The sequence below is a fragment of the Acinonyx jubatus genome, chromosome B2 (genome assembly GCF_027475565.1).
Source record: "Acinonyx jubatus isolate Ajub_Pintada_27869175 chromosome B2, VMU_Ajub_asm_v1.0, whole genome shotgun sequence".
Classification (NCBI taxonomy): Eukaryota; Metazoa; Chordata; class Mammalia; order Carnivora; family Felidae; genus Acinonyx; species Acinonyx jubatus.
Window position 1 is genome coordinate 105,502,288 of NC_069385.1, and position 27,496 is coordinate 105,529,783.

At 42.2% G+C, this 27,496-nt stretch overlaps 1 protein-coding gene across 3 annotated transcripts in view; it reads left to right on the plus strand.

Moving 5' to 3' along the window:
* The window catches only part of ADGRF1 (adhesion G protein-coupled receptor F1), a 41,218-nt gene extending 16,923 nt beyond the window's left edge, over window positions 1-24,295 (plus strand). For 2 of the 3 annotated variants that reach the window (XM_053222709.1, XM_015071161.3), the window contains 12 exons: window positions 102-251; window positions 1,501-1,674; window positions 3,346-3,446; window positions 4,306-4,364; window positions 8,372-8,532; window positions 9,248-9,411; window positions 10,817-11,005; window positions 13,741-15,114; window positions 16,968-17,009; window positions 18,025-18,084; window positions 22,641-22,707; window positions 23,934-24,294. In XM_053222709.1, coding sequence (XP_053078684.1) covers window positions 102-251; window positions 1,501-1,674; window positions 3,346-3,446; window positions 4,306-4,364; window positions 8,372-8,532; window positions 9,248-9,411; window positions 10,817-11,005; window positions 13,741-15,114; window positions 16,968-17,009; window positions 18,025-18,084; window positions 22,641-22,707; window positions 23,934-24,007 — 2,615 coding nt within the window. In that variant the 3' untranslated portion in view covers window positions 24,008-24,294. Of the gene's footprint in view, window positions 1-101; window positions 252-1,500; window positions 1,675-3,345; window positions 3,447-4,305; window positions 4,365-8,371; window positions 8,533-9,247; window positions 9,412-10,816; window positions 11,006-13,740; window positions 15,115-16,967; window positions 17,010-18,024; window positions 18,085-22,640; window positions 22,708-23,933 lie in introns of all 3 variants that reach the window. The other variant, XM_027057607.2, reaches the window with a different exon arrangement.
* The last annotated feature ends 3,201 nt before the right edge of the window (window positions 24,296-27,496 follow it).

Here is a 27,496-nt window from a genome sequence, read left to right on the forward strand (position 1 = left end):
CCCCCCAGACTACATGTGATGGTTGCTTCATGGTGGCTTCCTTGACAATATTTGTCTCTCAGGCTGAAAGAGGAGACTCCTGACTCTCTTCCTGTCTTTAGGCTCAGTCCAGGAATATGAGCTGCTGCTTCAGGTGGCCTACAGAGATTCCAAGGAGAAGAGACACTTGAAGAATTTTCTGAAGCTTTTGAAGCCTCCATTGTTATGGTTACATGAACCAATGAAGATTATCAGCGCAAAGGCCACCACATGTAAATCTGCCCTCTGGGAACTGGGAGTAGAAATGGGGAAGGTGGGTGTATCAGTCAGGATAGGTTAGGTTATGCTATGGAGACAACCATCCCCACCATATCTGTGGCCGGAAAGGATACATGCGTTCTTCCTTCTTCACGCTATATCTCTACTGCAGTTTGGCAGCATGGTTGTGTTTGTGTCACTTGGGAATCCAGGCTAATCAATCAGAAACTACCTCAAATGTACCCAGTTTGAGCCAAAAAGAAATGGAAAAATAGAGGGTTTCACATTCGCAGTTGAATTCTCCACCTCAGAAGTGACACACATTAGTTCTGCTCACAATTTATTGGCCAAAACACATTGGCCATGGTTCCATTCAACCTCGGGGAAGGGGAGGGGGTGGGGGCAAGATATGTAATCTTACTATGTGCCTGGAAAAGAGCAAGAACTAATTGACAAACAGCACCAATGACCACAATGCTGGGGTTCAGAGATGTTAAACGATTTGTCTAAAGCAGTAGTTGTCAAAGTATGGTGCCCAGATTAGCAGCAGCAGCATTACCAGGGAACTTAATAGAAATCCAAATCCTTGGCCCCATCCCAGACTTACTGAATCAGAAACTTTGGGATGAGACCCTCCAGGTGGTTCTGACACATGGCAAAATTAAAGAATCATTCACTGCATATCATGATGCATGTTTTCACAAAGATGTCTGGTGACTTTGTTCCAGTTTTTTGTCTATTATAAAGGAATGCCTTTTGACGGGGCATTTTTGGTCAGTTAGTTAGGAACTGAGACTACAGAATTGGCTGATGGAATTTTTCCTCATGACTCTCAAAAATGTCTCTCGGTGTTTGCCATCTTGCTTAAGGGGCCTACCTAAAAACGGTGTTAGGTAGATAAGAGGAGCCTGCAATGAAGTAGTGGAGAAATACCTTCTAGAACTCTTAAATAGCTATCAGGTTTGTATACCCTCTTTTGCTTCTCTTTGCCATTCCAAGGGCTATCTACTGGGCATTCATCCTTCCTTTGGATGCTTGACCCAACCACTTGATTTTATGTTTGCCAAGCGTTTGATATCAGCCTCAGAATCTATTGAGTTGGACGTTTCCTTACCTTAAACACATCGCCATCCTAGTTTTATCCTTCTGGCTTTTGGTGGGAAACACTGGGTTCAGACTCTAAGTCAGAAACAAGGATGAGAACTCAGCGCTAGTCAATTGATAAATCAGACCCCGCGAGACCAAGCTCTGTTTTCTGTGCAGACTGTGGGCACCAGAATGGGGTCCTGCAGTGTTCCTGTGAGGACGGCTATTCCTGGTTCCCTCCCTCATGCCTTGATCCCCAGAAATGCTACCTTCACACGGCTGGAGCCCTCCAGAGCTGTGACTGTTATCTCAACAACCTCACCCAGAGCCTCAGTTTCTGCGAGAGAGCAAGTAAGCACATCAGGGTGCTGGGAGGAGAGCTCCAGGCCTGCACCCCGGCACCCAACAAGCCATGGAGAGGGAACCCCAGCTCTTCACCCACGTATTCCACTAGCAGAGCTAGTGTTTGCAGGGTCATCAAAAGGTGGTAACAGTATACCCCACTAGGCTTAACTGCACACAGTGAGAACATCCTAATTGCAGAAAATTCAGACGTGCAAGTTGATATTTGAGCATCAATTCAACCCTGAGGTTCATCGAGCTGAGCTCTGCAATTCTCTGATTTTATTGAGATTTAGGGAGATGCACCGAAATCCCAAGTAGGGGAGCTGCTTGAGTACTTGATTTTCTTTCCTGCCTTCTTTCATTTCATTTGCCAACATCAGCTTTCAGAAAAGGGAAGTCTAGAGGTGTGAGAGCAGGGAGGAGCACATAGTGATTATATTGAAATACATGTTCAAAATTGCCAACAGGTAGGTGTACTGAATGCATTACCAAACAAAACAAGAAATTAAAAGTCTATTTTAGGAAACCAGTGGAAGCTGAGTGAGCTGTCGCCTTAGGTTTATGTTCAGTGGGTGATGAGGCGAGCCAAATGACATGGGCTTCAGGGCTTGAAGGTCTTTAAAAAGTTTCCTCAGAGATTACTCCAGTTATCTTGAAGCTTTGGATTTGGGCAGAGCTGAGCAAAGAGTGAAGGAGAAACTGAAATAGCCCAGATCTTCTGGACATTTCTCGCTCCCCTTCCCAGGACGATGCCAATTCACAAAGGCAATGCATATTTATGAAACACCATCTTTATACCCGGATCAGAGGCAAATTCTGGGAGGACCCAATGAAGCACTTCTCTCTATGTATGAATTAGAAGGCTAGTTGGGGAGGTTAGGCTACAATACAAGAAAGAAGATAATATATTTTCCTCAACGAATTTGAATGAAAGTCTACCTTTTGAAGGGTGGTCTGTGTCTATTCCATCTTGAAGAGAGACAACCATGGATGAGACAGGGATTACACTCACAAAGGTCTTCCCAAAGTGGAGCAGGGACATATAAACGTGAGAAATGCTTACAAATAGATATGTCTGTACAAGAGGTTGTAAAGGGGGTATGAACAAAGGACTGTAGGAATTTAGAGGAAGGAAAGAATCTTTGCAACTGGGGATCAGGGGATGGCTTGCACAGGAAGTACATTTCACTAGGTCCTTAATGAAGGATAAATGGTATTTATCCATATAAAAATGGGCGACAACTTGTCCCTGAACAGAAAAGTACCAGCAATGGGTAAACAAGCATATGCTAGAGATAGCAAGTAGTGTTTTATTGTTTTGTTTTGTTTCTTAATTTTTAATGGGGACAGTATTTAAGTTCAATGTCTAGATGGGCATGTATTTCAGGGTTAAGTGACTGATTTTTTTTTTTTTTAACCACACATGGTGGCCACACGTTTACCTACTTATAAAGTTGTCTTGATCACCAGCACTTTCCTGTTACATTACAAATTCACGGTTGAAAATCTAGTTTTATGTACACTTCCTATATTATTTTAGGTGAACATTCATTACAAAAAGAAATTGAAATACTGCTGTTAAATAGATGGGCTCCAAATGTACTTCTGTAATTTTATGCTGTCATAAATTCAAGCGAATAATTTTTATATCTATCAACCTCTTTTTATTTCCCGTAGAGGTTTGGGGCACTTTCAAAATCAATGAACGATTTACCAAAGACCTTTTGAATTCATCTTCTCCTTCATATTCCAAGTATACAACTGGAATTGAAATTCAAGTAAGCACTTTCTGCTTATTACATAAGAAATTGTTGGCTAAACATAAGTTCAAGTGTTTTCAATTCCGCGTGTTTATTTAATGCATATTCTTAATCATTCACATTCAATGAGTTATTACAGAACAGTTAATCACATAGCTCACAACTGACGTACATTGAACATTCTCTTTCTGGGAGAGTTTTAGTAATTGACTTCGTTCCATTTCTGTTGTGTTCACTTTTGCTCATTTATGTGAGTCATATCCTACCGAGTCTTCTTGATTGTTTTCTGTTTTTTTATTTGTCAAAAGAAAATTTTCATGATCTAGGCTCAATTGTCAGCATCTGGGATTTGTTCCGGAAAGAAGCTTCTCTTGTTACAGGCTAAATAGAATCATTGAGAAAAATTCTGGACTATATAATGAAGTCATCCAAAAATTCGGTTAGTGCCCGTCTGCCTCGGATGATGGTTCAGATGTGATTTTCACTGAAGACATACACAGATACTTTCCAATAGATTCAGTTTCAATGCATATGGAAATTTATGTCGTATTTTTATGAGGGAGAAAACATACCTTTCGGGGGTAAATTTGTGTTATCTGGCACCCAATCCCCCCTTATAACAAATTGGTTCTTCCGTCTTTATTAGCAAACTAAAAAATAAATGGTGTGACTCGTGTGTGTGTGTGTGTGTGTGTGTGTGTGTGTAAATTCTCAAGTGCCATTTGAACTATATTTGTATAATAGCAACTACCTCTTGTGGTATCTCTTTGCTCAGTGGTTCTGTTGGTAAATTTATTATCTCCATCAGTTTTTTGCTTAAATATCTTCCTCGAATGGGGGCAAAGATCAACATGTCGCCCTTTTTTCTGTTTGTAAGCTTAAAGAAGCATTCAAAAGAATTCAAGATTTTGAGTCGGTTCATGTCACCCAATTTCGGTAAGTAACACAATGGCCTTAGAAGGGCATCCTCAGAATTGTGCACCCATCCTGCAGAATTCCTAGTGCTAGGTTCCCAAATGACCTTGACAGAAAATAGGGCAGAACTGGTCTTTCTAGTATTCTTACTAAAATTAGACAAGAGTCTGTAATGCTTTTAAATGTCAGAAGAGGAAACTGAAATATTGAATGGCGTTCTCCAAGCTATAGATTAGAGACTAGAGCTGCAAACCCACAGTGGGAGAACTTGGGATGAAGCAGGAGATCGTGGTGTGCACGTATGGAACAGGATGAGGGGTGGAGATGAGGGTTATGGGTTGCAGAGGGATGGTTTTTCTCTGTCCTAAGCACAGGGAGATATGGTACAAAGCTGTATAACTGGGAGCCGTGGGGGCAGCCTACGGCGAACCATTATATTTTTCTGCAGGTATCATGTATGCACCATAACTCATAACCCAGTAGGCATTGTCTACAGCAAATAAAGAGATATTTAGTAAATTATCTTTTTGTTTATGCTTTCATTCCAAAAGTGATATGGTTAGTTAGCCATGTGTACATTGATTACTAACTATTTATAATCTGCTGGATAGAGGAAGTGGCTTAGAGGTCAGAGAACTTGACTTCATATATATATATATATATATATATTTTTTTTTTTCACAGTTAACTTAAAGAATAGCTATAGGAAATTTTCAACAGCATTTGTCACCAATATACTGTCCTGGATCTTATCCTTCCAGATATCCCATGTTCTTATATACAGGCCCACGTGGATAATTTTCTTTAAAATTCAACACTAGGAAGGACACTGCTTCTTTTTTCTTTCTTTCTTTTTTTAATGTTTATTTATTTCTGAAGGAGAGAGAGACAGAGTGGGAGTGGGAGAGGGGCAGAGAAAGAGGGAGACACAGAATCTGAAGCAGGCTCCAGGCTCTGAGCTGTCAGCACAGAGCCTGATGTGGGGCTTGAACTCACAAACCGCGAGATCACAACCTGAGCTGAAGTTGGACGCTTAACTAAATGAGCCACCCAGGTGCCCCACCTCTTTTTTCTTATACTAAAGTCTATACAATGAATCATATTTTCCTTCTGACTTTGCAGTCACTGAATGCATAGACAAACTTGAAACTTAATCAGTAATTTTTGTCTTCAATATTCATATTTTTCTTTACCTTGGTCCTGGCTTTCCATTTATATTTCTTAAAAAAATTTTTTTTTCAATGTTTATTTTTGAGAGACAGAGAGAGTGTGAGTCAGGGAGGGGTAGAGAGAGAGAGGGAGACACAGAATATGTAGGCAGGCTCCAACCTCTGAGCTGTCACCACAGAGCCCGATGTGAGGCTTGAACTCATGAACTGTGAGATCATGACCTGAGCTGAAATTGGACGCTTAACTGACTGAACCACCCAGGTGCCCCTCCATTTATATTTCCCATGTATATTCCATTCCGAGTGTCTTATAAGCTGTCTCCAATAATTTGTAGAAAAAAATCAAAGCTAAAGTAGGCATAAGTCTATAAAATACTATTATTTAGGTTTCACTCTTTGTGTATATGATTTAAAGTAAGTCTTAATTTCTTAGTGTCTCAATTTACTTCTCTGTTAAACAGGACTGTTAATACATGCGGAATGTGATTTAGCTTCATTAAATCAAATGAAATAATAGGCAGGAAAATATTTTGTAAACAATGTTTTCTTGATAGAAGAACCATATTGATGCAAAGACATTGTGATTCCCACTACCTAAAAGAATATTTGGATTTACTCATACATTGTGAGTGGTAGTTCGGTGTAGTGATTAAGAATTTGATATTGGGAGTATCAGTTAATAACTAATAATTGCTTGACCCAAGTTCTCTTTAGGATTCCAGCTCCCTCATCTACATAATGGGGCTAATACAATGTGTACCTCATGGAATTATTGCAGGATTAACTTAATATATGTGATCTCACTTGTTTTCATGACTTCGAACACCATGTGTAAGCTGATGGCTTCTAAATTTATTACTTGAGCTTGGCTCCTCTCATAAAGTCCAAACCCAAATATCCAACAACCTGTGAGCATCTCCACTTGATGTTCTAGCAGGCACGTCACATATAATGTGTCCAAAACAGGGGTCCTCCAACTTTTCTTCTCAGAACCTTTAACCTACTTCTCCTGCTATCATGCCCATCTCAGTTACAGCGGTGCTAGTCTTCTAGTTGCAGAGACCCAAACTTGGAGTCATCCTTTGTGATCATTTTTTACTGAGATATAATTATGTACAGTGATATGCTCAAACCTCATGTGTGCGGTTTAATAAGCTTTGACAAATGCTTGCATCAGCCACCTTTTAATAAGACAGAACATTTTCATCACCCCGAAAGTTCCCTTGTGCCTCTTTCTAGCCAATTCGATGCCTTACCTGCCACTAGAAATAACCACTGCTCATTTTTCTATCATCATAGGCTAGTTTTGTCTATTCTAGAACTTCATACAAATGGAATCACCCAATGTGTAATTGTTTTGTGTGTCTGACTTCTTTCCCTCAGCATAATGTCTTTGAGGGTCATTCTTGTTTTTCTCAGTGTCAGGGGCTGCCTCCTTTTTATTGCCAAGTGCTATTCCATTGTACGAATGCACCGCAATTTGTTTTTTCTATCCCTTGGAGTCATTCTTGACCGGTTCTTTTCTCCATTCCCAGCATCCTTAGCAGTTCCAGTGGCTCAGTCTTCAAGTACAACCTGGCCATTTCTCTCCACATACACTGCACCCAAGTTCAAGCCACCATCACCTCTTTCCTAATGAGTCCTCCTGTTTCCCCGCTTCCCTCTCTTCAGTCCATTCTATGCAGCAGCCAGAGTGATGCTCTTCAGCAATAAACCTGAGCATACCACTGACTTTTACTAAAGAATAAAACCTTTTAATAAAAAATAAAATTCAAACTCTAAGGCCCTATTCGATCTGGCTCTTGGCTGCTTATCTAATATCATCTTCTACCATTTCTCTCCTGCTCATTGAAAACTTAGTTATGCTAGAATTCTTCAACGTAGTTGAAGAATTTGCACATTGAGAAGCAACTTCGGTTCTTGACCTGGCAGCTAGACTTTATTTTTTTTTATTGTTTTTAATGTTTATTTATTTTTGAGAGAGAGAGCAAGCGGGGGAAGAGCAGAGAGAGAGGTAGACACAGAATCTGAAACAGGCTCCAGGCTCTGAGCTGTCAACACAAAGTCTGACGCAGGGCTCGACCCAGCGAGATCATGACCTGAGCCGAAGTCAGATGCTTAACTGACTGAGCCACCCAGCCACCCCTGGAAGCTAGTCTTTCAACTTGTCCCACTCATAGACATTTTCCTGCATGCGGGCCTTCACACGTGCTGACACGCTACATCGATGTTCTTTGCAATACTAGCTTTTCTTCTCATCATTTGGGCCTCAGCTTCAGAGACTCTCTGCACAGAAAAGCCTTTTCTATCCAGCCTTATTTAAAGTGAGCCTCATCTCTACCTGCTATTCTTATTTTTTAAAGCTATTTTATTTTATTTTATTTTATTTTATTTTATTTTATTCTGGAAAGAGAGAGAACACATGAGCAGGGGAGAGGGGCAGAGGGAGAGAGAGCATCTCAAGCAAGCTCCATACTCAGCATGAAGCCAGCTTCAGGGCTTGATCCCACGACCCGGGGATCATGACCTGAGCTGAAATCAAGAGTCAGACCCTCAATCAGCTGAGCACCCAGGTGCCCCTCCACCTGCTATTCTCATCATTGCACCTGTCTCTTATAACACTTAACTAAATGTATATATTATATATATATATGTATATTTTTATGTTATATAAATTATATATAATTGTTTATGTATGCTGGTCACTTGTTCCCTATTTGCCTTGTCTTCTCCACTAGAATGTAAGCTTCATGAAGGCAGGGACCAAATCTGTTTGATGTGTTCCTGTGGACCCAATGCCGTGCATACACACAGCAGGCCCCGCGTGACTGAATGAATCTCATTTTTCTTTCCACATAGTCATTATAGGGATGGAAGCATCATTGCTGGGTTTGAAGTTGTGGGTTCCAGCAGCACATCTGAGCTGCTGTCAGCCATCGAACAGGTGGCTGAGAAGGTGAAGGCAGGCCTTCGCAAGCTGTTCCCACTAGAAGACGGCTCTTTCAGAGTATTTGGAAAAGGTACTACCCAATTCCCTTCCCTGGCTCAGGTTACGGGAGTCCTTTAATTAGTCGCTTACTTGTGTCTTCGGGGAGTAGACTGGAAATGTTTCTGATACAGGATTGTTCTAAGACTGACTTTCCATAGACACAGTCAGCCTTTCCCCCCTCACCATGATGAAACTCAGCTTCAGTGGACTATTTCGGTGCGATCTGGTCTCCAGTTCCCAGGGCAGACACTGTGGAAGATGGGCTTTTCAGCAGGCTGTGGTGGAAACGACTCAAACTCGTGACTGGTCACAACGTGAGAAGCTTTCAAAGGAACACACGTGCCACCCTGCCACGGCAACTGCTCCTCTTTTAACCGTATCATTACTACTTTGTTCCCTCGCTCCTGGAAGAGTTTCTGATTTTCTGACACTTCCTTGCAGAGTGAAACTCTTTCCTGAGAGTGATTGCACCCTGTCTTATTTCCACCTGCGGCTTACTAGCTGATAGCCCATCAAAAGCAAGAGTGCTGGCACAGATCAGACACCAGCCAGCCTTGGGGAAGGCGCCAGAAAGGACAAAAGGGTACTGACAAGGCTGAAGCTGGGCATCAAGGACAGATTTCTACTCCTGAATTTTGCCTGCGTTTTGTCTCTGAAAATATGACTTCTAAAGCACTGCCGTATGGTTTATACGGCATGCCGGGATATTTAGACACTTTTCCTCTTTGTTTCCATTTTTTTCCCAGCCCAGTGTAACAGCATTGTCTTTGGATTTGGGTCCGGGAATGACGAGTACACTCTTCCCTGTAGCAGCGGCTACACTGGAAACATTACAGCCAGGTGCCAGCCCTCTGGGTGGCAGGTCCTCAGGGAGACATGTGTACACTCTCAGCTGGACGAACTGAAGAAGGTGAAGCGTGTCTGTCTCGTGTTTTGAATTTCACGGTGGGCATCCCCCAGTGAGCGTGGGCTAGGCGGTAGATAATATATCAATTTGTCTCAGTGGTTAGTGCACAGAGGTCGAGGGTGTTATCAGAGCCTGGCAACCCCAGGGAGTATGGGCATGGGTAGCAGAGTCCAGGTGGAAGCCGAGAGAGTCAGAACAAGTCAGAGTTGATGTTTCTAGTTGGGAGGGTGCTACAGAGGAATGAGTCAATGCTGAAGAGTTCTAAGATAGTAAAACAGCAACTAAGCTGCCCTTAGAAGTCCAGAAAGCCGGGGAATCAAAGATCTAAGTGAAGGTGTGAGTCAGAAGCTGTAAACTCAGTACAAGTGAGAGGATCACACATCAGAAACCTGGGCAGGGACTGGGTCAGCCAGGGGTGAACCATATACAATGACAGAGCTGCAATGGATCTCAAGGGCCATCTGGCTTATCAACCCGTTTTTGTTGATCAGGAATTGAAAGACTAAGAGGCTAATGGTCCCTCTGGTAGCAATAGCACTGAACTAAAAACGTGATCACTTGATATCCAGTCCTGGACTATGACTTCCACATGATGTTTCCTTAGAAAGCTTCAGGTCCTTAAGGCAAGGTGGATAGAAAGATGGAAGCAAATGGTGAGGGATTAGAACTCAAGGAAAAGAAAGAAGGGACTCTGAGATCAGTTCACAGACACTATTTTGCAAATAGATGTCCATATTGAGCAGAACTTATCTCCCAGCCAGAGACCCTGCTATTGTAGATGAAACTCAGAATGATCTTTCTCAGAAGACTATAGAAAGTTTACTGCTTCCTTTCTGAGTTTTCTCATCTGCAAACTGGGGAGGGAGATTGGACCACATGGCTTCTGGAGTCTATCCTTGTTCTTGCCTTCTCTACATCGGTTCCAGACAGGGACCATAGCTGGGACTAGTCCCCTCCAAGTGTGAGGGCAGGCAGATCCCAGGTGCTTTGAGTAGAGAACAGCACTGTCAGTTGAGGAGAGCAAAAAAGAAAACAGATGGGATCTGATTCCTGGGTTGACTTTGAACGGAAAGGAATATCCCTTCTTGGCTGCCTTTCGAGCTAGCTCAGTGTAGCGAAGGCAGAGGGGAGCCTGAAGGAAGAAGCAAAACTCCTGATCCAATGAAAAGTGTAGTCCTATCTCCACATATGTCCTTTTGCCTTCTCATCCCACAAGGATTTCTTGGCATTGTATGGTGGATATAACATAGGACTTAGTGCCAGTAGAGCCTACCTTTCCACTTCCCGCTGTGTAGTTTGGAAAGTCACCAAATCTCACTGAATATCAGTTTCTGTATAATCAGGGTAAAAATGTATATGAAACACAAGCATTTGTTGTTCTCTAGAACCTAACCATTTTTATTCCTAGAATTTCAGTGTGATCGCAGGCAATGCCACTGAGGCAGCTGTGTCATCCTTGGTGCGAAATCTTTCAGTCGTCATTCGGCAAAACCCATCAACTACAGCTGGCAATCTGGCTTCAGTGGTGTCCATTCTGGACAACATCTTGTCTCTGTCACTGTCAAGTCATTTCAAGGTGTCCAATTCAACCATGGAGGTATGGTCTGCCTGTGCTAGAAGAACTCCCTGTATTTTTTTTTTTTTAAGTTTATTTATTTAACCCGAGAGGTTGGGGAGGGGGAGAGAGAGAGAGAGAGAGGGAAAGAAAGAATCCCTGATGTGGGGCATGGTCTCCTTAACTGTGAGATCATGACCTGAGCCTAAACCAAGAATGGGACACTTAACTGACGGAGTCACCTAGGCATCCTAAGAATTCACCTTAGGTGTGCTCCGTCTCTTAGGAAGAATGATAAAAGCCTGAGTTGAAGACCCACCATTGAAAAAGACCAAAGAGGGGCGTCTGGGTAACTCAGTCAGTTAAGCGTGGATTCTTGATTCTGGCTCAGGTCACAGTCTCTCAGGCCCCACATCAGGCTCTGTGCTGACGGTGTGGAGCCTGCTTGAAATTTCCTCTCTCCTCTCTCTCTGCCCTTTCCCCACTCGTGTTCTCTCTCTCTCTCCCTCTCTCTCTCTCTCAAAATAACCTTTGGGAAAAAAAGACTGAAGAGTCATGTAACAGTCTTTGTATGAGCTTTACTGCTTCCTCCACAGTGTACAATGAAGTCACGGGATTGATTATGTGAGTTCAAAGAGGGGCTGCCTCTAGGCAGGCTTAGAGGAAGGAATGAGCCTCTCCACTGTGTGGCACAGGTGCCAACTTTCTCCTGTCTTTGCAGTTATCTTTCCTGTGGCTAAAAGCTCTAATTTTAGTAGTATATATTTTAAGAACTCCCTCATTTTGACCGGGGAATTCAAGGTTTAGTTTGGATATTTAATTTTTTTTTAACATTTGTTTATTTATTTATTTTTTAAAAATTTTTTAACATTTATTTATTTTTGAGGCAGAGAGAGACAGAGCATGAACGGGGGAGGGGCAGAGAGAGAGGGAGACACAGAATCGGAAGCAGGCTCCAGGCTCTGAGACATCAGCCCAGAGCCCGATGCGGGCTCGAACTCACGGACCGCGAGATCCTGACCTGAGCTGAAGTCGGACGCTTAACCGACTGAGCCACCCAGGCGCCCCTGGTTTGGATATTTAAAAATTAGTTTAAGGGCACCTGGGAGGCTCAGTCGGTTAAGTGTCTGACCCTTGATTTGGCTCAGGTCATGATCTCATGGTTGTGAGATCAAGCCCCATATCAAGCACTAGGCTGGGCATGGAACCTGCCTAGGTTCTTTCTCTCTTCCTCTCCTTCTGTGCCTCCCCTTCGAGCGTGCACATGCTCTCTCTCTCTCAAAAACAAACAAACAAACAAATAAAAATTAGCTTAAAATTTATGCAAGTAAAACTTGCTTACTAAGAAATGCAAATGGACAAAAAATAATAATAAAGATATGTAATCTGGTCACCCTAGAATAGCCATTGCTTACATTTTAGGTATCACCTCAGTGCCTAGAAAATGACAAAATGACAAGTAGCACATAGAAGGTACTCAATAAATATCTCTTAACTAAATGTCCTTCCAACCATTTTGGATACATGCATTGTGTATGTTAAAGTACATAATATTTTACACAACTGGATTATAGAATGGATATGTCAGAGATGACATTAAATATAAATAGGTTAAACTCCCTGAATCAAAGGAAAGATGCTCAAAAAAATTTTTTTTTAAAGCCTGGCTTTGTGCTGTTTACTAGAAGCCAGCTAAAACAAAATGACATAAAAATTTTAAAAATAAACTGAAGAGCACAGAACAGGCAAACAGAAACCAAAAGAAGGCAGAGGTTCCAAGGGGCAGTACAAGAAGCATGCTATGGGACTCAGGGCCAGAAGCCACAGAGGGCCCATTTAGGGTGAGACTCAGAGTGACAATGCCTGGGGCATTGACAATGCCTGGGAACCTGAGCCATAAGCCAGAGACACGGTCCACCTTTCAAGGGCTTGTTAGGAAAAGGAATCTCTTAAACTAAGACTGACACTTAAAACCCACAATAATTCCATGCTTCCTGGTTGCTTGTCCAGTTTTTAAGGATTTTTACTTTATATTCTCTTCTATTAAATGGTCATAAACACACATGGATTAAAACTTGAACGTCCATGACATGAATTTAGAACTTCTGATGTTAGCAAAAGAAACATAATGTTGGAGAGCAGTTCAAAATAACATCTTACTCCTTGAGCCTCAGCTGAACTATTAATAAGGCAGCCATGTTGGTCATCTCTGAGGACAGAAATGGGCCCTGCTGCAACCCACATCACAGGATTCTTTGTCAGCCATGCTGGATCCCCAGTGTGCATATGAATGCCCTGGGGAGATCACTCTGAGACTTATATGATTCTGCTGACCCAAGTTTCTTAACCCAAAGCTTCCACCGTGCAGAGCAACTAAGCTGATTATTGCTGATGAATTTGAATGTGGTCCTCAACCAAGTCAACTCTCTGGGCATTTGTACTATACTTTTTGAAAAAAAAAAATTTTTTTTTTTTTGCATTATTTATTTTTGAGAGACAGAAAGAGGCAGAGCACGAGTGGGGGAGGGGCAGAGAGAGAAGGTGACACAGAATCCGAAGCAGGCTCCGGGCTCTGAGCTGACAGCACAGAGCCCGAGGCAGGGCTCGAACTCACAAACCATGAGATCATGACCTGAGCCGAAGTTGGATGCTCAACCGACTGAGCCACCCAGGCGCCCCCGCAATTGTAGTATACCTAATATTCTAATGACTCTCTGCTCTTAGTCCTCTGAACTGCTTATTCAAAATGCAAACCGACTTTCATCCTTGTATTTCAGGATGTCATCAGTATTGCTGACCACATCCTTAATTCAGCATCAGTAACCAACTGGACGGTGTTACTGCAGGAAGAACAGCATGCCAGCTCACGATTACTGGAGACACTGGAAAACATCAGCAGCCTCGTACCTTCGACAGCTCTGCCCCTGAGTTTCTCTCGGGAATTCATTCACTGGAGAGGGATTCCAGGGTTCCAAAGCCAACTTGAGATGGGTTACAGCTATGAGGCTAAAATATCGCCCCCAAATACTTCCATTCCCATCAGAGGCCATGTGTTAATTGGGTCAGACCAATTCCAGGGGTCCTTTCCAGAAACTATTATCAGCATGGCCTCGTTGACCCTGGGGAATATTCTATCCATTGCCAAAAATGGAAATGCTCAGGTCAATGGGCCAGTGATATCCACGGTTATCCAAAACTATTCCATAAATGAAATTTTCCTGGTTTTTCCCAAGACAGAGTCAAATCTGAGCCAGCCTCACTGTGTGTTTTGGGATTTCAGGCATTTGCAATGGAACAATGCGGGCTGCCACCTAGTGAATGAAACTCCAGACACGGTGACGTGCCAATGTACTCACCTGACCTCCTTCTCCATACTGATGTCACCCTTTGTCCCCCCTGCCATCATCCCCTTTGTGAAATGGATCACTTTTGTGGGACTGGGCATCTCCATCGGAAGTCTCACCTTATGCCTAATCATTGAAGCTCTATTTTGGAAGCAGGTCAAGAAAAACCAAACTTCCTACACGCGCCATATTTGCATGGTGAACATAGCCTTGTGCCTCCTGATTGCTGATGTTTGGTTTATCGTTGCTGCCACTGCAGACTCCACAGTAAGCTTTTCTGGAGTCTGCATAGCTGCAGTGTTTTTTATGCACTTTTTCTACCTCTCCTTGTTCTTTTGGATGCTCATGCTTGGCATCCTGCTAGCTTATCGGATCCTCTTTGTGTTCCATCACATGGGCCTGCATTTGATGATGGTTTTCGGGTTCTGCCTGGGCTATGGGTGCCCTCTCATCATATCTGTCATCACCATTGCCGTCACGCAACCTGGCAATGGCTACGAAAGGAAAGACGTGTGTTGGCTTAATTGGTCTGATAAGAGCAAACCCCTCTTGGCCTTTGCTGTTCCTGCACTGACTATTGTGGTTGTGAATTTGGTTGTGGTGCTATTAGTTCTCACAAAGCTCTGGAGGCCCACTGTTGGAGAAAGGCCGAGTCAGGACAACAAGGCCACTATTGTCCGCATGGGGAAGAGCCTCCTCATCCTGACCCCTCTGCTGGGGCTCACCTGGGGCTTTGGCATAGGAACAATAGTGGACAACCGGAATCTGGCTTGGCATGTTATTTTTGCATTACTCAATGCATTCCAGGTAAGAACAATAAGAATAACTTCTTATATCATCAGGTGATGGGAATAATTATAGAGAACTGAGGTTGGTGATACCACTCTGGAGGCTATGTCCTCTCCTGGCCCCACCAGGTCTGTAAACCAACAATGCCTGGCAACAGTGAATAGAAAACAAACAAACAAAAGGATCCATATTTTCCAAGAGTTATTCTTATACTGAAGCAGACTATTAGACTTCTTCAGTAATCCATCCCAGGATTTTAATTTTTGAGAGAGAGACAGAGCGTGAGTGGCAGAGGAGCAGAGAGAGAGGGAGACACAGAATCTGAAGCAGCTTCCAGGCTCTGAGCTGTCAGCACAGAGCCCGATGCGGGGCTTGAACTCATGAACCATGAGATCACGCCCCGAGCCAAAGTCGGACGCAACCGACTGAAGTCACCCAGGCACCCCTCCATCCCAGGATTTTAAATCTGTTTGAGTTCATATAACTAACGTTAATCCCTCTTGCTGCTGAGTCAGTCCCCTTTCTCTTGGGCAGACCTCTCTGCAAAAGCACACAGGGAAAGGGAAAGAAATCAAGAGTGTTTGTTGACTCTGCATGGTGCAAAGGAAGTCTCTAGAGCATGACAGAGCAGGACCTGGCAAACTGTAGCCAGCTCTGTTTTTGTAAATAAAGTTTTATTGGAAGACAGCCACACCAGTTTGTTTAGATACGGTCTGCGGCTGCTTTCTTTACACTGGCAAAGCTGAGCAGTTGCGATAGTATGACCTGCAAAGCCTAAAACATGTCCTCTCTGGCTTTTTCCAGAAAAAGTTGGCCTACCCCTGCTGCAAAGCATGGGTTTTACATTCCACAACCAGAGAGTGGTCAGAGAGTAGGTAGACAAAGTAATCTTTAGGATTTGATGAGTCTGGAAGAGAGCCTTTAATCCTGGTTTGACGAAAATTTGCTGGTCCCCTCTGGACAATGATTTGGGAAGGTGGTGGTTAAACATTTGAGCTCTGTACTTAAAGAGGTCTCAGCTCAAATATGTCACGTTATCAACTGTGACCCATAAAAAAATTATTTAATCTCTCTTTCAATTCTTTCATCTGTTAAACGGATAATATCATTACCTGTATCATAAAGTAGATGTGAAGATTAAATAGCATAAGTTAGCTCTTAGCACAGTGCCTGGCACATAGCAGATGCTAATACGTCTTCTAAAAGCAAGTGGTTTTCCACCTATGTTAGCATACTGGTGAATGTTTTCAGTGGTGGGACAGATGGCAAACCTCGAAAGCACGGACCTAATGGTGACGGGCTTAGGGAGCTCCTGTTGAGGGCAGACCCATGGTGATATGCTGTGTGAACAGGCACCAGTTGAGGGTGCTCTGACAGGGAAGAGGATTCCAAGGTACAAGAAAGCCTCTTCCAGGGGTTCCCCAAGGGTGGACTTGATGGAAAGGGTGCAGATAAAGGTCCTCCGTTTGATCATAGGGTTGGACCTCAATGCCCACTGCCATCATAAATGTTTAGTCAATGTTTATTTAATGCCTATTCTAAAGAAAGACTAAGATATAGAGGCAAATGGAAGTGATTTGTATTGGGTTTAGGATGACACAAGGGGGAAAAGACATCTCGGCACGCATTTAAAACTTTATTCACTCACTTCTTTATACATTCGACACAAATATTTTTGAGGGCTTGTGTTATGCCAGGCATTGGGGAGTGACCCAGGGTCCTTGCCTTCAAGGAGCCCACTGTCTAGTAGGAAGACAGACAAGAAAACAACTTCCATGTTGGGTGATAGAATAGTATTACATATCAGTGCTTCATTTTTCTGGAAAAGATAAGACCATGCACGTGATCTATTCTTTTTTTTTTTTTTTTAGGGTTTTTTCATCTTATGTTTTGGAATGCTCTGGGATAGTAAGGTATGTGTGTTCATTTCTCTCTTTATCTCTTTCTTCTTCTAATCCAGGCATCCAACCCAATAAGATTTCTGGGCTCTTATTCACAATAGAGGTGAGACCCTGGGTAATTTTGTAATCAAATTCTATAATTTTATAAAAGGTAGACTCAGGAAGACTCAGTGGAAATACTCACCTCTGATAATAAAACTATATAGAACTAATCACAACATACAATGTGAACATTGTAGACAAAAAAGGGAAATTGTTTTTACTTTTCATTTTGCTGCATTTATCCACCTTTTGGCAGTCATTGAAGAGCGAAAGTACTTTCAGGAAGGTTGAATTTTCTGTTTCTCCTCGATTAAATGTATGCATTTACTTAGAACATGCTGAAAGAAGTATCTCCTCCCATATTTCTAGAGTTTTATATGGTAAATATTAAATAGCCTTTAACATTAAATAAAATCTCTAATGAAAGACAACCAATGTGAGCAAAAGATTATGGAAAAAATTTTATATCAACTTGTTTCATTATTTTGCCCAAGCTTTGAGCAAGTCTGTTGAGAGACGTAAAGACAGTAAGCTAAGCGATATGGACTTTGTTTTAATAAGAAGATAAGAATATTTTATAATTAGCACAATTTTAGCACATACACAAAATCCCTGTTTACAGAGAAGCAATTTGCTGTTCTTGAGGAGACTAAATAATTCTCTTAATGGCATCATTCACATGGTCAGGAAAGTCTTTACTTCAAAGATAAATTTCAACTTAGCAATTATTATAAATTACTATTGCCTAGGATCTGAATTATGACGGCTTTTGGTACTGTTGTTCTTTGTTGAATCTTAGATTTGTTTATAGGTAAAGCAAACAAATATAACAAATCCTTTCATCAGATAGCCATGGTTAAGGTCTATTAAGCACTTCCGGGAAATACCTCTAGTAAACAACAATTCCAATCTGTAGTTTTGTTCTGGATTTGTCTTTTATGATTGAATATGTGCCTGTCTTCAATATTTCTTTGTTGCCTTATAGCTGCGACAATTGCTGTTCAACAAATTGTCTCCTTTAAGCTCTCAGAAGCAAGCATCAAAGGTAATCATCTGCTGCCATGAGTCCAATGCCTGAAGTTCCGGTTTCATACTTTTCTCTGTGTGCCATTTTACAGCAAGCCCTTTTGCTTAACCCCTTGAGTTTGTGGCACCATTATATTTCTGTTATCTGGCATGGTTCCTAGCACAGCGTCAATACTCATAAAGTTGAGTGAGTGAGACAATGAATGAGTGAATGAATGAATGAGTGTATAGATGAGTGAATGAGAAGGCAGGGAAAGTTACAAAGATGTTCAAGCACTGAGGTCTGTGGGTGTTCTTGTGGGCAACTACCTTTGAGCAACCATTTGCTTTAGTCTGACTTGTCTGCCAATATCTTGAGTCAGTGAGACCCTTTTCTCTGAATGACTTTCTGGACCTCCTGCAGACCATTTTGCTTTCATAAAGGTAAATGGTGAAGTCCTTGATTAACTTTTAATATGTGAAATGTCCTCTCTGAGTTTTCCCTCTTAAGTGGGTATAACTGTCCCTTGCAACTGTAGCTCTTAAATCTACAAACGGAGACATTTGTATGGCAACAGAGGATTCCTGTTTCATTCTTTGCCATGATAGTGCAATCCATTTAAGGAGAATATAGTAGGAACAAACGCCTTTGTGTTCATGTTTTGTATTTTTGAAGTCAATTTAGTCTTTTGCTTTTCAGCAAAACACTGAAGGCCTTTCAGAACGAGCTCTAAAGCAGAGATTTTTGTGTTTGATAAAAGTCAACTGACTTAAGTCGATGTAAACCTACATGGTGTTTAGAGATTTTTATAAGGGACAAGATAATCTTTTGAAATAATAATAGTAAAAAAAAAAAAAAAAAAGCCCAACTGTGAAGAAATTAACCTTTGACCTTAAAATTTTTCCCTGGCTCTGCATTTCCTAGTATCGGAAATTGTTGTGAGTTAGGGATCGGTGGCCCGTGAGAGCATACCTGCCCTGTATTTCTGACTCAGTAACCAATTGGCTGAATGATTTTAGGAAAGTCACATGGTACCTTTTGGTTTTAATTTTTGTTTCAACTGTTAATATTAACTGTTGGGCTGGTCACTAAAGCAGAAGTTCTGACTTTCTGTGATTTTGAGTCTATGTCTTGAAGAACCAAACTCTTCAACCAGAAAATGTGAAACTAATAAATCACTCACTATTCTTCAGAAAAGGAGGGAGCTACAGCATATGTGACTGCATTATAGAAAGACCTGAAGTTAACAAGGTAATACAGGACACCCCCCACCCCACCAAGCAGGAAGTCAGAATTTTTCTCATTTGAAAACCAAAGAGAGAAAAACACCCCAACATAAATTAAAACAAAAACAAAAGTAAGGATGCCTGACAGTGTTTTTTCTCCCTGTTTCTAATGTAAAGTGTTGACACTGGTCAGCAGGCAGCTGTGGTCACTGAGGCATCTTGTGGATTTGTACTCCTTTTCCAATGTCATTTTAAAAAAAATTTTTTTTTTACGTTTTATTTATTTTTGAGAGAGGGAGAGACAGAGCATGAACAGGGGAGGGTCGGAGAGAGGGAGACACAGAATCTGAAACAGGCTCCAGGCTCTGAGCTGTCAGCCCAGAGCCTGACGCGGGGCTCGAACTCACGGACCGCGAGATCACGACCTGAGCCGAAGTCGGCCGCTTAACCGACTGAGCCACCCAGGTGCCCCTCCAATGTCATTTTTAAATCAGATGACAAAAGTGGGACTTTGTTTTCGGGTTAGGTGGCTCACTTGCTTTAAAATAAATGTATATTTGACAGAATAGAAGATGGGTGTTCGTAATTTCCCAAGGCTCATGGAGACCCATGGTGTCCCTTTTAATTTCATCACAAATTACCACCATTTCCTCACTTAGACATTATGTAAATTGATGACATTGATCATTGGGATCATGGGGTGCAGGAGTGTGGCTAGATGAATATCAATTTTGTCCTTACCGGAGAGTCACTCCCCTTGTGTCAGCAACTGAGCAGTGGGCATGGGCCAGGTATTAGGTATCCCCTCCCTCGAAAATGTTCTTGCAAAGGGAGAAGCCACCACTTGCTGTGGGTGAGAAAGCACTGCCCCCTCCACCTGTGACATGCATTGTCTTTACCCTCATCTATTGGCTGTTGCTAAAGTCAATGATATTCAGCTACAGGAAGACTGATATGTATGCCTTGCAAAGAGTTGCAATATGCCTGGAGAAGAGTGGATCAAGAGGGATGAGGAAGAGGTATTGTGTTACAAGTTAAGCTGAAGTCACATTTAAATGCTGAGGAAGTTTGAACGTAAAACAGGAACCCAGATTACCCCGGTTGAGGAATGAGAAGGGGAGGAAAAGATACCTCTGTGGGAATGTTCCTGCAAGAAACTCGTTGTGAGAGAAAAGAGAGTGAGGGTGGAAAGCAGACGCAGACTCAGGACAGCAGTGATGGTAGAGCTGAGTCACGAGGATGTGAGCAAGTCCATATGCTGGGAGGGATGATCCAGCAAAGATAGTCTGAAGACAAATGGGGGTTGGGAAGGATGACCGAAGGAAGAAGATTCTTGGGAAGGCACATGGAATAGCTCGACTTAAGACAGAGGGGTCAGACTCTTCCCTGGACACAGGAAGCATCAGTTTGATGCAGATAGAGCAACGTGTGTAGATTGGGTCAGGGGGTGAGAGAATTCAGACCTGGATACTTTTTTGTTTTGTTTTGTTTTTACAGTAGGAGAAAAGGCTATCCAATAAGAGATGGGAAAATGGATGGCAAAATAGGAGTCTTAAAAGGGCAGTGAAATTTGGGTTGTTGGCTGAAAGGAATGAAAGTAGCCCACAGTGTTCTCCACAAGGACCATCCCTCAAGCTGCCATGACACCGTGTGGACCCGTGGTGCAGTTTCTCTCAAATCCTTGCTGAGGGCTCAGGGACCCTTCTTGGCCCTTCCATCGTCTCTAGCCATGTTCTCTGCAGCTCTTCACCAAGAGGCAGACACTGGTGGCCTCTACAGAATTTCCCTCCAGAAAGAAGATATTTAATTATTTATGGTTCCAATGATTCAGGTCCTTTTATTTGACCAAGAGCTTAGCCCCATATATTCACATGTCTGAAGAGGCTGCTTTACCTCAGACCGTGTAAAATCCCTGAGTGTGTTGAAATCTAAGCAATCTAAGATTCTTCTCTCTCTATGGGGCAGGATGCAGTTTTAAAAGCAATGATAATGACCGTAGAATTTTTCTTTAGTATATGTTTACTAAGTCCTGAATCTAGAAAATCAATTATTTTGCTTTGGAACTTTCAGACATTTCTCATTCCTCTCTCTATGATAATTTTTTTTTCCAGAGCTCAATGTGGGGTAGCAGCTTCTATATTTCCATGAAAATCAGGAGCTATCACTGGGCTGCCCACTGTAACAAGAACCTTTTTTCTTCCACTTTGATTTAGCTTCCTCATGATATGGACAGTGATAGAAAATGGATCTTATTCTTTCTAATATTCCTGGTGCCTAACATAGTGTCTAGCATACAGTGGTACTCAATAGGAGATGTTAAATTGATGAATAAATCAACTGGTGAGTGGAAAAGGATACAGTGTATCTTAACACATTTACCTTGCCCCATAAGAACATATTCTTCATTTTAAAAATTTGATTTCAGTGAGATAATTCAGTTTTCAAACTTTTGAACTCTATTTAGCCTCTGCAGCAGTTGCTAAAGGATTATTCACAAAGGGATTTGAATGCTAAGATGAGTGAGAATAAGGCAAAGTTTTATTTGAGACCATTTTTATAGAACTATTGCTTTTCCCCCCTGGGGTTTCTTTCCTAGTGATACATGTGTGAACCAAAGAAACGTAAACATAGACATGAAAAAAGATAATGCCTTCTTTATTTTATTTATTTATTTTAATGTTTATTTTTGAGAGAGAGAGATAGAGTATGAGCAGGAGAGGTGCCGAGAGAGAGGGAGACACAGAATCTGAAGCAGGTTCCAGGCCCTGAGCTGTCAGCACAGAGCCCAACATGGGGACCCACGAGCTGTGAGATCATGACCCGAGCTGAAGTTGGACACTTAACCGACTGAGCCACCCAGGCACCCCAATAATGCCCTCTTTAAAACTTCTTTCTGGTTTGGGGCGCCTGGGTGGCTCAGTCAGTTGAGCGACCAGCTTCGGCTCAGGTCATGATCTCACAGCTCGTGAGTTCGAGCCCCGCGTCGGGCTCTGTGCTGACAGCTCGGAGCCTGGAGCCTGCTTCGGATTCTGTGTCTCCCTCTCTCTCTGCCCCAACCCACTCGCATTCTGTCTCTTTCAAAAACAAACATTAAAAAAAATTAAACAAAAAAAAACACCTTCTTTCTGGTTTGTTGTCAGAAGTTGTGAGAATATACAGGAACACAAGATTCACTTAGAAATAAGTCCTTAGGCATTTTAAAAAGATTAAAGCAGGAGAAAGCGTAAGAAAGGAGTACTCTAATAAAACAGAATAGTGCACCATGTAAACGGAGTAAAGGTTCACTAATGACATTAAGATGTCGGAAATGCAGAGCATCACTAAACGAATAGAACTAATTTCCGAATGACTTGTTTTTCTTTTATGCAGCAGAACTCAACAGATGTATCTGCCAAACCCAAATTCCCAAAGCCTTTCAACCCACTGCAACACAAAGGTGAGTTAACAATAAGCCAAAGGTTAATAAAAAATAGAAGAAAGAATATGAATATATCACATGAGGAAAATTGAAGGGGTACTTTTAAAAACCTTAGGTGAGATGTATAGGAATATGAGCTGGTCATATGTCTGAAGTTCATCTGGATGGTGCTCAGGGCTGACCGAACATTGTTAAGGATTTGAGGGTCATGGAGACCCATGGTGTCCCTTTTAATTTCATCACAAATTACCACCATTTCCTCACTTAGACATTATGTAAATTGATGACATTGATCACTGGGGTCATGGGGTGCAGGAGTGTGGTTAGATGAACACCAATTTTGTCCTTACCGGAGAGTCACTCCCCTTGTGTCAGCAACTGAGCAGTGGGCATGGGCCAGGTATTAGGCATCCCCTCCCCTCTAAAATGTTCCTGCAAAGGGAGAAGCCACCACTTGCTATGGGTGAGAAAGCACTGTCCCCTCCAGCTGTGACATGCATTGTTTTTACCCTCATCTATTGGCTGTTGCTAAAGTCAATGATATTCAGCTACAGGAAGACTGATATGTATGCCTTGCAAAGGGTTGCAATATGCCTAGAGAAGAGTGGATCAAGAGGGGTGAGGAAGAGGTATTGTGTTACAAGTTAAGCTGAAGTCACATTTAAATGCCCAAGTCTCACTACATGTTAAATTAGGTTAATACCTTTATGAGGGCAGAGAAATGGGCCACTCACGTTAGCTTCTAAGAAAAATTATTTGAATTCCAAATAAAGTTCAGGTGTTTGAACTTGAAAAGGCTTCCCTCCCCAAATGTCCAGTGTGCCCACCCAGAAACCTTGGGTCCTGTTATCACTGTCACCAACCAGCCTGCGTGTTGTTTGCAAATCTCTTAACCTTTTTGGATGTTTGTCCCTCGTCAGTAATATGAAAAACCTAAGAGACCACAAAGTTTCCTTCTAGCAATTATATTTGATGATCTCACACCTACTTTATCTCACCTCTCAGCCGTATCTGAAAGCTGTGGTGCTTCTCTTCTCCTATGAGAGACGTCTGATAAACGCAAGTCTCTTGGGCATTAATGAAAATGTGGCTGCCTATCAGCCAACTACATTCTGTAGCTTTCCCTATCATCTTTCCGGAGCTGTCCAGAGTTGTAAGGACCTGGCTAGGCATATTTTCATTTTGGTCTCATGCTTGATTCCGACATAGAAGCAGTAACTCTTATTGTCTCTTTCCTCTCCTAGGCATTTATGCTCTTTCCCATATGGGAGAATCGTCAAATGACATCATGCTAACCCAGTTTTTATCAACTGAGTAAGGCTGCGAACCATAAAATCAAGGGAAATTTTTGGTGCAACTTGACATTTAGAACTAAATGTCAGTGAAAAAATTAGCACAATATTAGATGGAATTTTCTGATGTGGGCATCTGGAATAAAATGAGAAGGTTTCAGCAGCTCTATCCCTGCTCTTTTTATCTTCATTTAAATGGAACCGTTTATTTCCATGTGGTTTGACTCAAAGGAATTGCTTCATAAACGTAGGAAAGTAGGTTTTATTAGAAGCTGCGTCCGTTGTACCAGCTGTTCACTGCCACAGACCGCAGTTTCGTTTTTCATGAAATAGCATTATTCTTGTCGCATTCCTAGGCATCTGAACTGCAGTCAGAAACCATCACGAAATCACCTGAGATAAATGGATGGCCCACGTGCGCTTCCTATCAAAAAGTCATTGGCGCAAATTTCCTAGAGAAGAGGCATTTCCCTCCCAAATTTTCCAGTTGGATTTTATCCTTTTTTTTTCTTTTTTAGGTTCAGTCACTTACCTTTGAAACTCATTCAGAAATAAAATGAAAAAATTCTATTTCACACAGCTTTGTAGCCATTAGTTGGGAAGTATAATGATATGATTTTATACGTAAGGCAGTGTTTTTCAGTCTACACCTTGTAATTTCATCTGGCCCCCAGTCCAGTGAAGTGAGATGTCCAGGAAGATCTAAAGCAGAAATGAGGAAACAGATGTTCAACGAGGTGGAGATTGTGTAGCCAGTAAAGGGGTACTGAGGGCTTTTAGGACTTTGGGTTCCTAGTCCAGTTCTATGGCCCATAACAGCCTTAGAAATGACCTTCAACCTTAACAATACTTATAAGGTCAGATATGAGTTTCATTACTCCCAGAATTCTTTCGATGTAAGAGGCAAATTGAGGGAGAGTTTGGTTGTCACCTTCCGGGGAGATACCCTAACACATCCTGGTTTTCTTTTTTTTTTTTTTTTTCCTGGTTTTCTTTCATAACCACTGTGAGTACTTTTGGGGTTGTTTACATGTACAGCCAATGCCACTTTCAGATGAGACAGAGAGCAGCAGGTGGACAGGCACCACACGAAGTGACATTTCCTTTCCATACTTTCACCCCCTGGGCTCGCCAGTGTTTCAACCCTGGCCACTGGGCCCAGAAAGACTGAGCCTTATCTGACTCGTCCCTGCTTCTAGAAATCTTAGACATCCTAAAAATCTGCAAGGGCAGATTTCTTTCAACAATAATTGTGATGACGATGGTGATGGTGACGATAATGGTAAGAGGTCAAAGAAGAAGAAGCAACATTCATAGACTGCTCACTCCCTGCCAGGCACTAAGTGCCTTGCATATGTTAACTCTTAATCTTCACAAGAAGCTTGGGAGTGGGGAACCTTACTGTCCCTGGTTTACAGCAGCAGAAACGAAGGCACAAAGGGGAAATAATGTGAGCAGGGCAACACGGATGATGAATAGCTGTTATACATATAATAGTCGTGGATGTTAATTTTAACAGGAAGTGGGTTTTATAAGTCAGACTAGAAGGCAAGGGCACTGCTTATTTAATTGTAATTAGAATCTTACACTCTCTGGTCTGTGAGGGATCTCAAGCATCATCTAGTCCCTATTTTACATGTAGTCCTCATGTCCCGAATCTCAGCAGACCATGATTACAAGATGAAGTCATGTCCACTTTTAATGGCTATCTATAGTAGTATATTAACTCAGACTGCTATAACAACATATCACAAACTGGGTAGTTTAAACAACAGAAATTCATGTTTTTCACAGTTCCAGAAGCTAGGACTTCCAAGATCAAGCTGTCTTTAGGGTTATTTTCTGATGAGACCACTCTTCCCATCTCATAGACAGCCACCTTCTTGCTATGTCCCCACATGGTCTCTTCTCATTGCATGCTAATAGAGGTCTCTGGTGTCTCTTCTTCTTTAAGAGCGCCCATCCTACCAGATGGGGATCCCACTCTGATCACCTCACTGAACCTTAATCACCTCCTAAATGGCCTTGTCTCCACAGTCAGTCATATTGGAGGTTAGAGCTTCAAAATATGAATTTTGCAGACACGCAGTTCAATTCCTAACAAGCAGCTAGGGTTCTTATCTGTCTGTTTAATTGAACATAGGGTCTTTCAACATATCCTCTCAGTTATTTCTTGAAGTCCCCAAGGGAATGATGAAGGACAATCTCAGGTGCAATGACCATAATTTTCCAGGGTCACCACATATGGCTTTACAGGCTGTGTACTCAAGAGGGTGCCATTCTCACACCTGTGATATTAATTGTGCCAACTAAAGTGGTTTAGGCCATAATCTGCATAGTCACTTGTGGTAACCCTAATTAGGTCCACCCACCTTGGCCTCCCTTTCTTGTTCTGCCTCTCACTCATCCATAGTTGCTGCTTACAGAATCTCTTTGGTGAAGCCTCGCCGCCACGCCCTACCTCTCATGGACGTGTCAGTGCTCATGCCAAGAGTTTGATCTTAGAGGTCTCTAAGGCTCCCGTTGCTCATGGCATCAGAGTGGGTTGGGGTAGCTTCCTCCCAGTCTCCACCTCATATTGCCTGGATATACCCACTGTCAACAGTTCTGTCTGGCAAGCTAGAGAGGTCAGATGTGAGTGCCAGCACTTAGTAAAGAGTGAGCCTGTAAAGATCAAACTCCAGGTTGGACAGTCGCTGCCCCACATTCTTCCACCTTTCTACTGACAAGGGAGGAGATGTGGATGCATTTTTATTATGCCCATTGGAGTCACTGATGGAAGAAGGCAATAGAGCATGTGAATTTGTGCCAACCATTTGGTTCTTAGACCAGGCTCTCTACTGCAATAGGTCCCACTTAGGACAGTGCATCTGAATTCAGCCCCATGGACACAATGAACATTCGTTAGGCATGTTCAAGTAGGACACAGAACAGATTTCTGAATGGGCTATTTTGAGATTTACAGAGTCTTTTTAAAATTATTTTTGTATTTAATTTTTTAAATGTCTATTTATTTTTGAGAGAGAGAGACAGAGTGTGAGTGGGGAAGGGCAGAGAGAGAGGGAGACACAGAATCTAAAGCAGGCTCCAAACTCCGAGCTGCCAGCACAGAGCCCGATGCAGGGCATGAACTCACAAACCACAAGATCATGACCTGAGCTGAACTCAGATGCTTAACCAACTGAGGCCCCCAGGCGCCCCGAGAGTTACAAAGTCTTAAGAGTATCTGTTAGCCTTCTGACATGAATAGCCTTCATAATATACAAATAAAGAGAGCAAGGGGACCTTCCAGTTAATGGTGGTGGATTGAATAGGCATGCATACAGCAAATGAAGATGTAAGGCTCCATGTGGCACCAAGATGGAGTACACATGAGATACCAAAGTGAGATGTTCAAAAGAAATGATCAGAGACCAGTAGATGTTCCATACTCCCCAGAGATATACAGATGAGAATTTTATGAGAATTTCCTTGGAGAAAGCTGCTTTGTGAGCCTCCTCATCTACCCCAAGAGG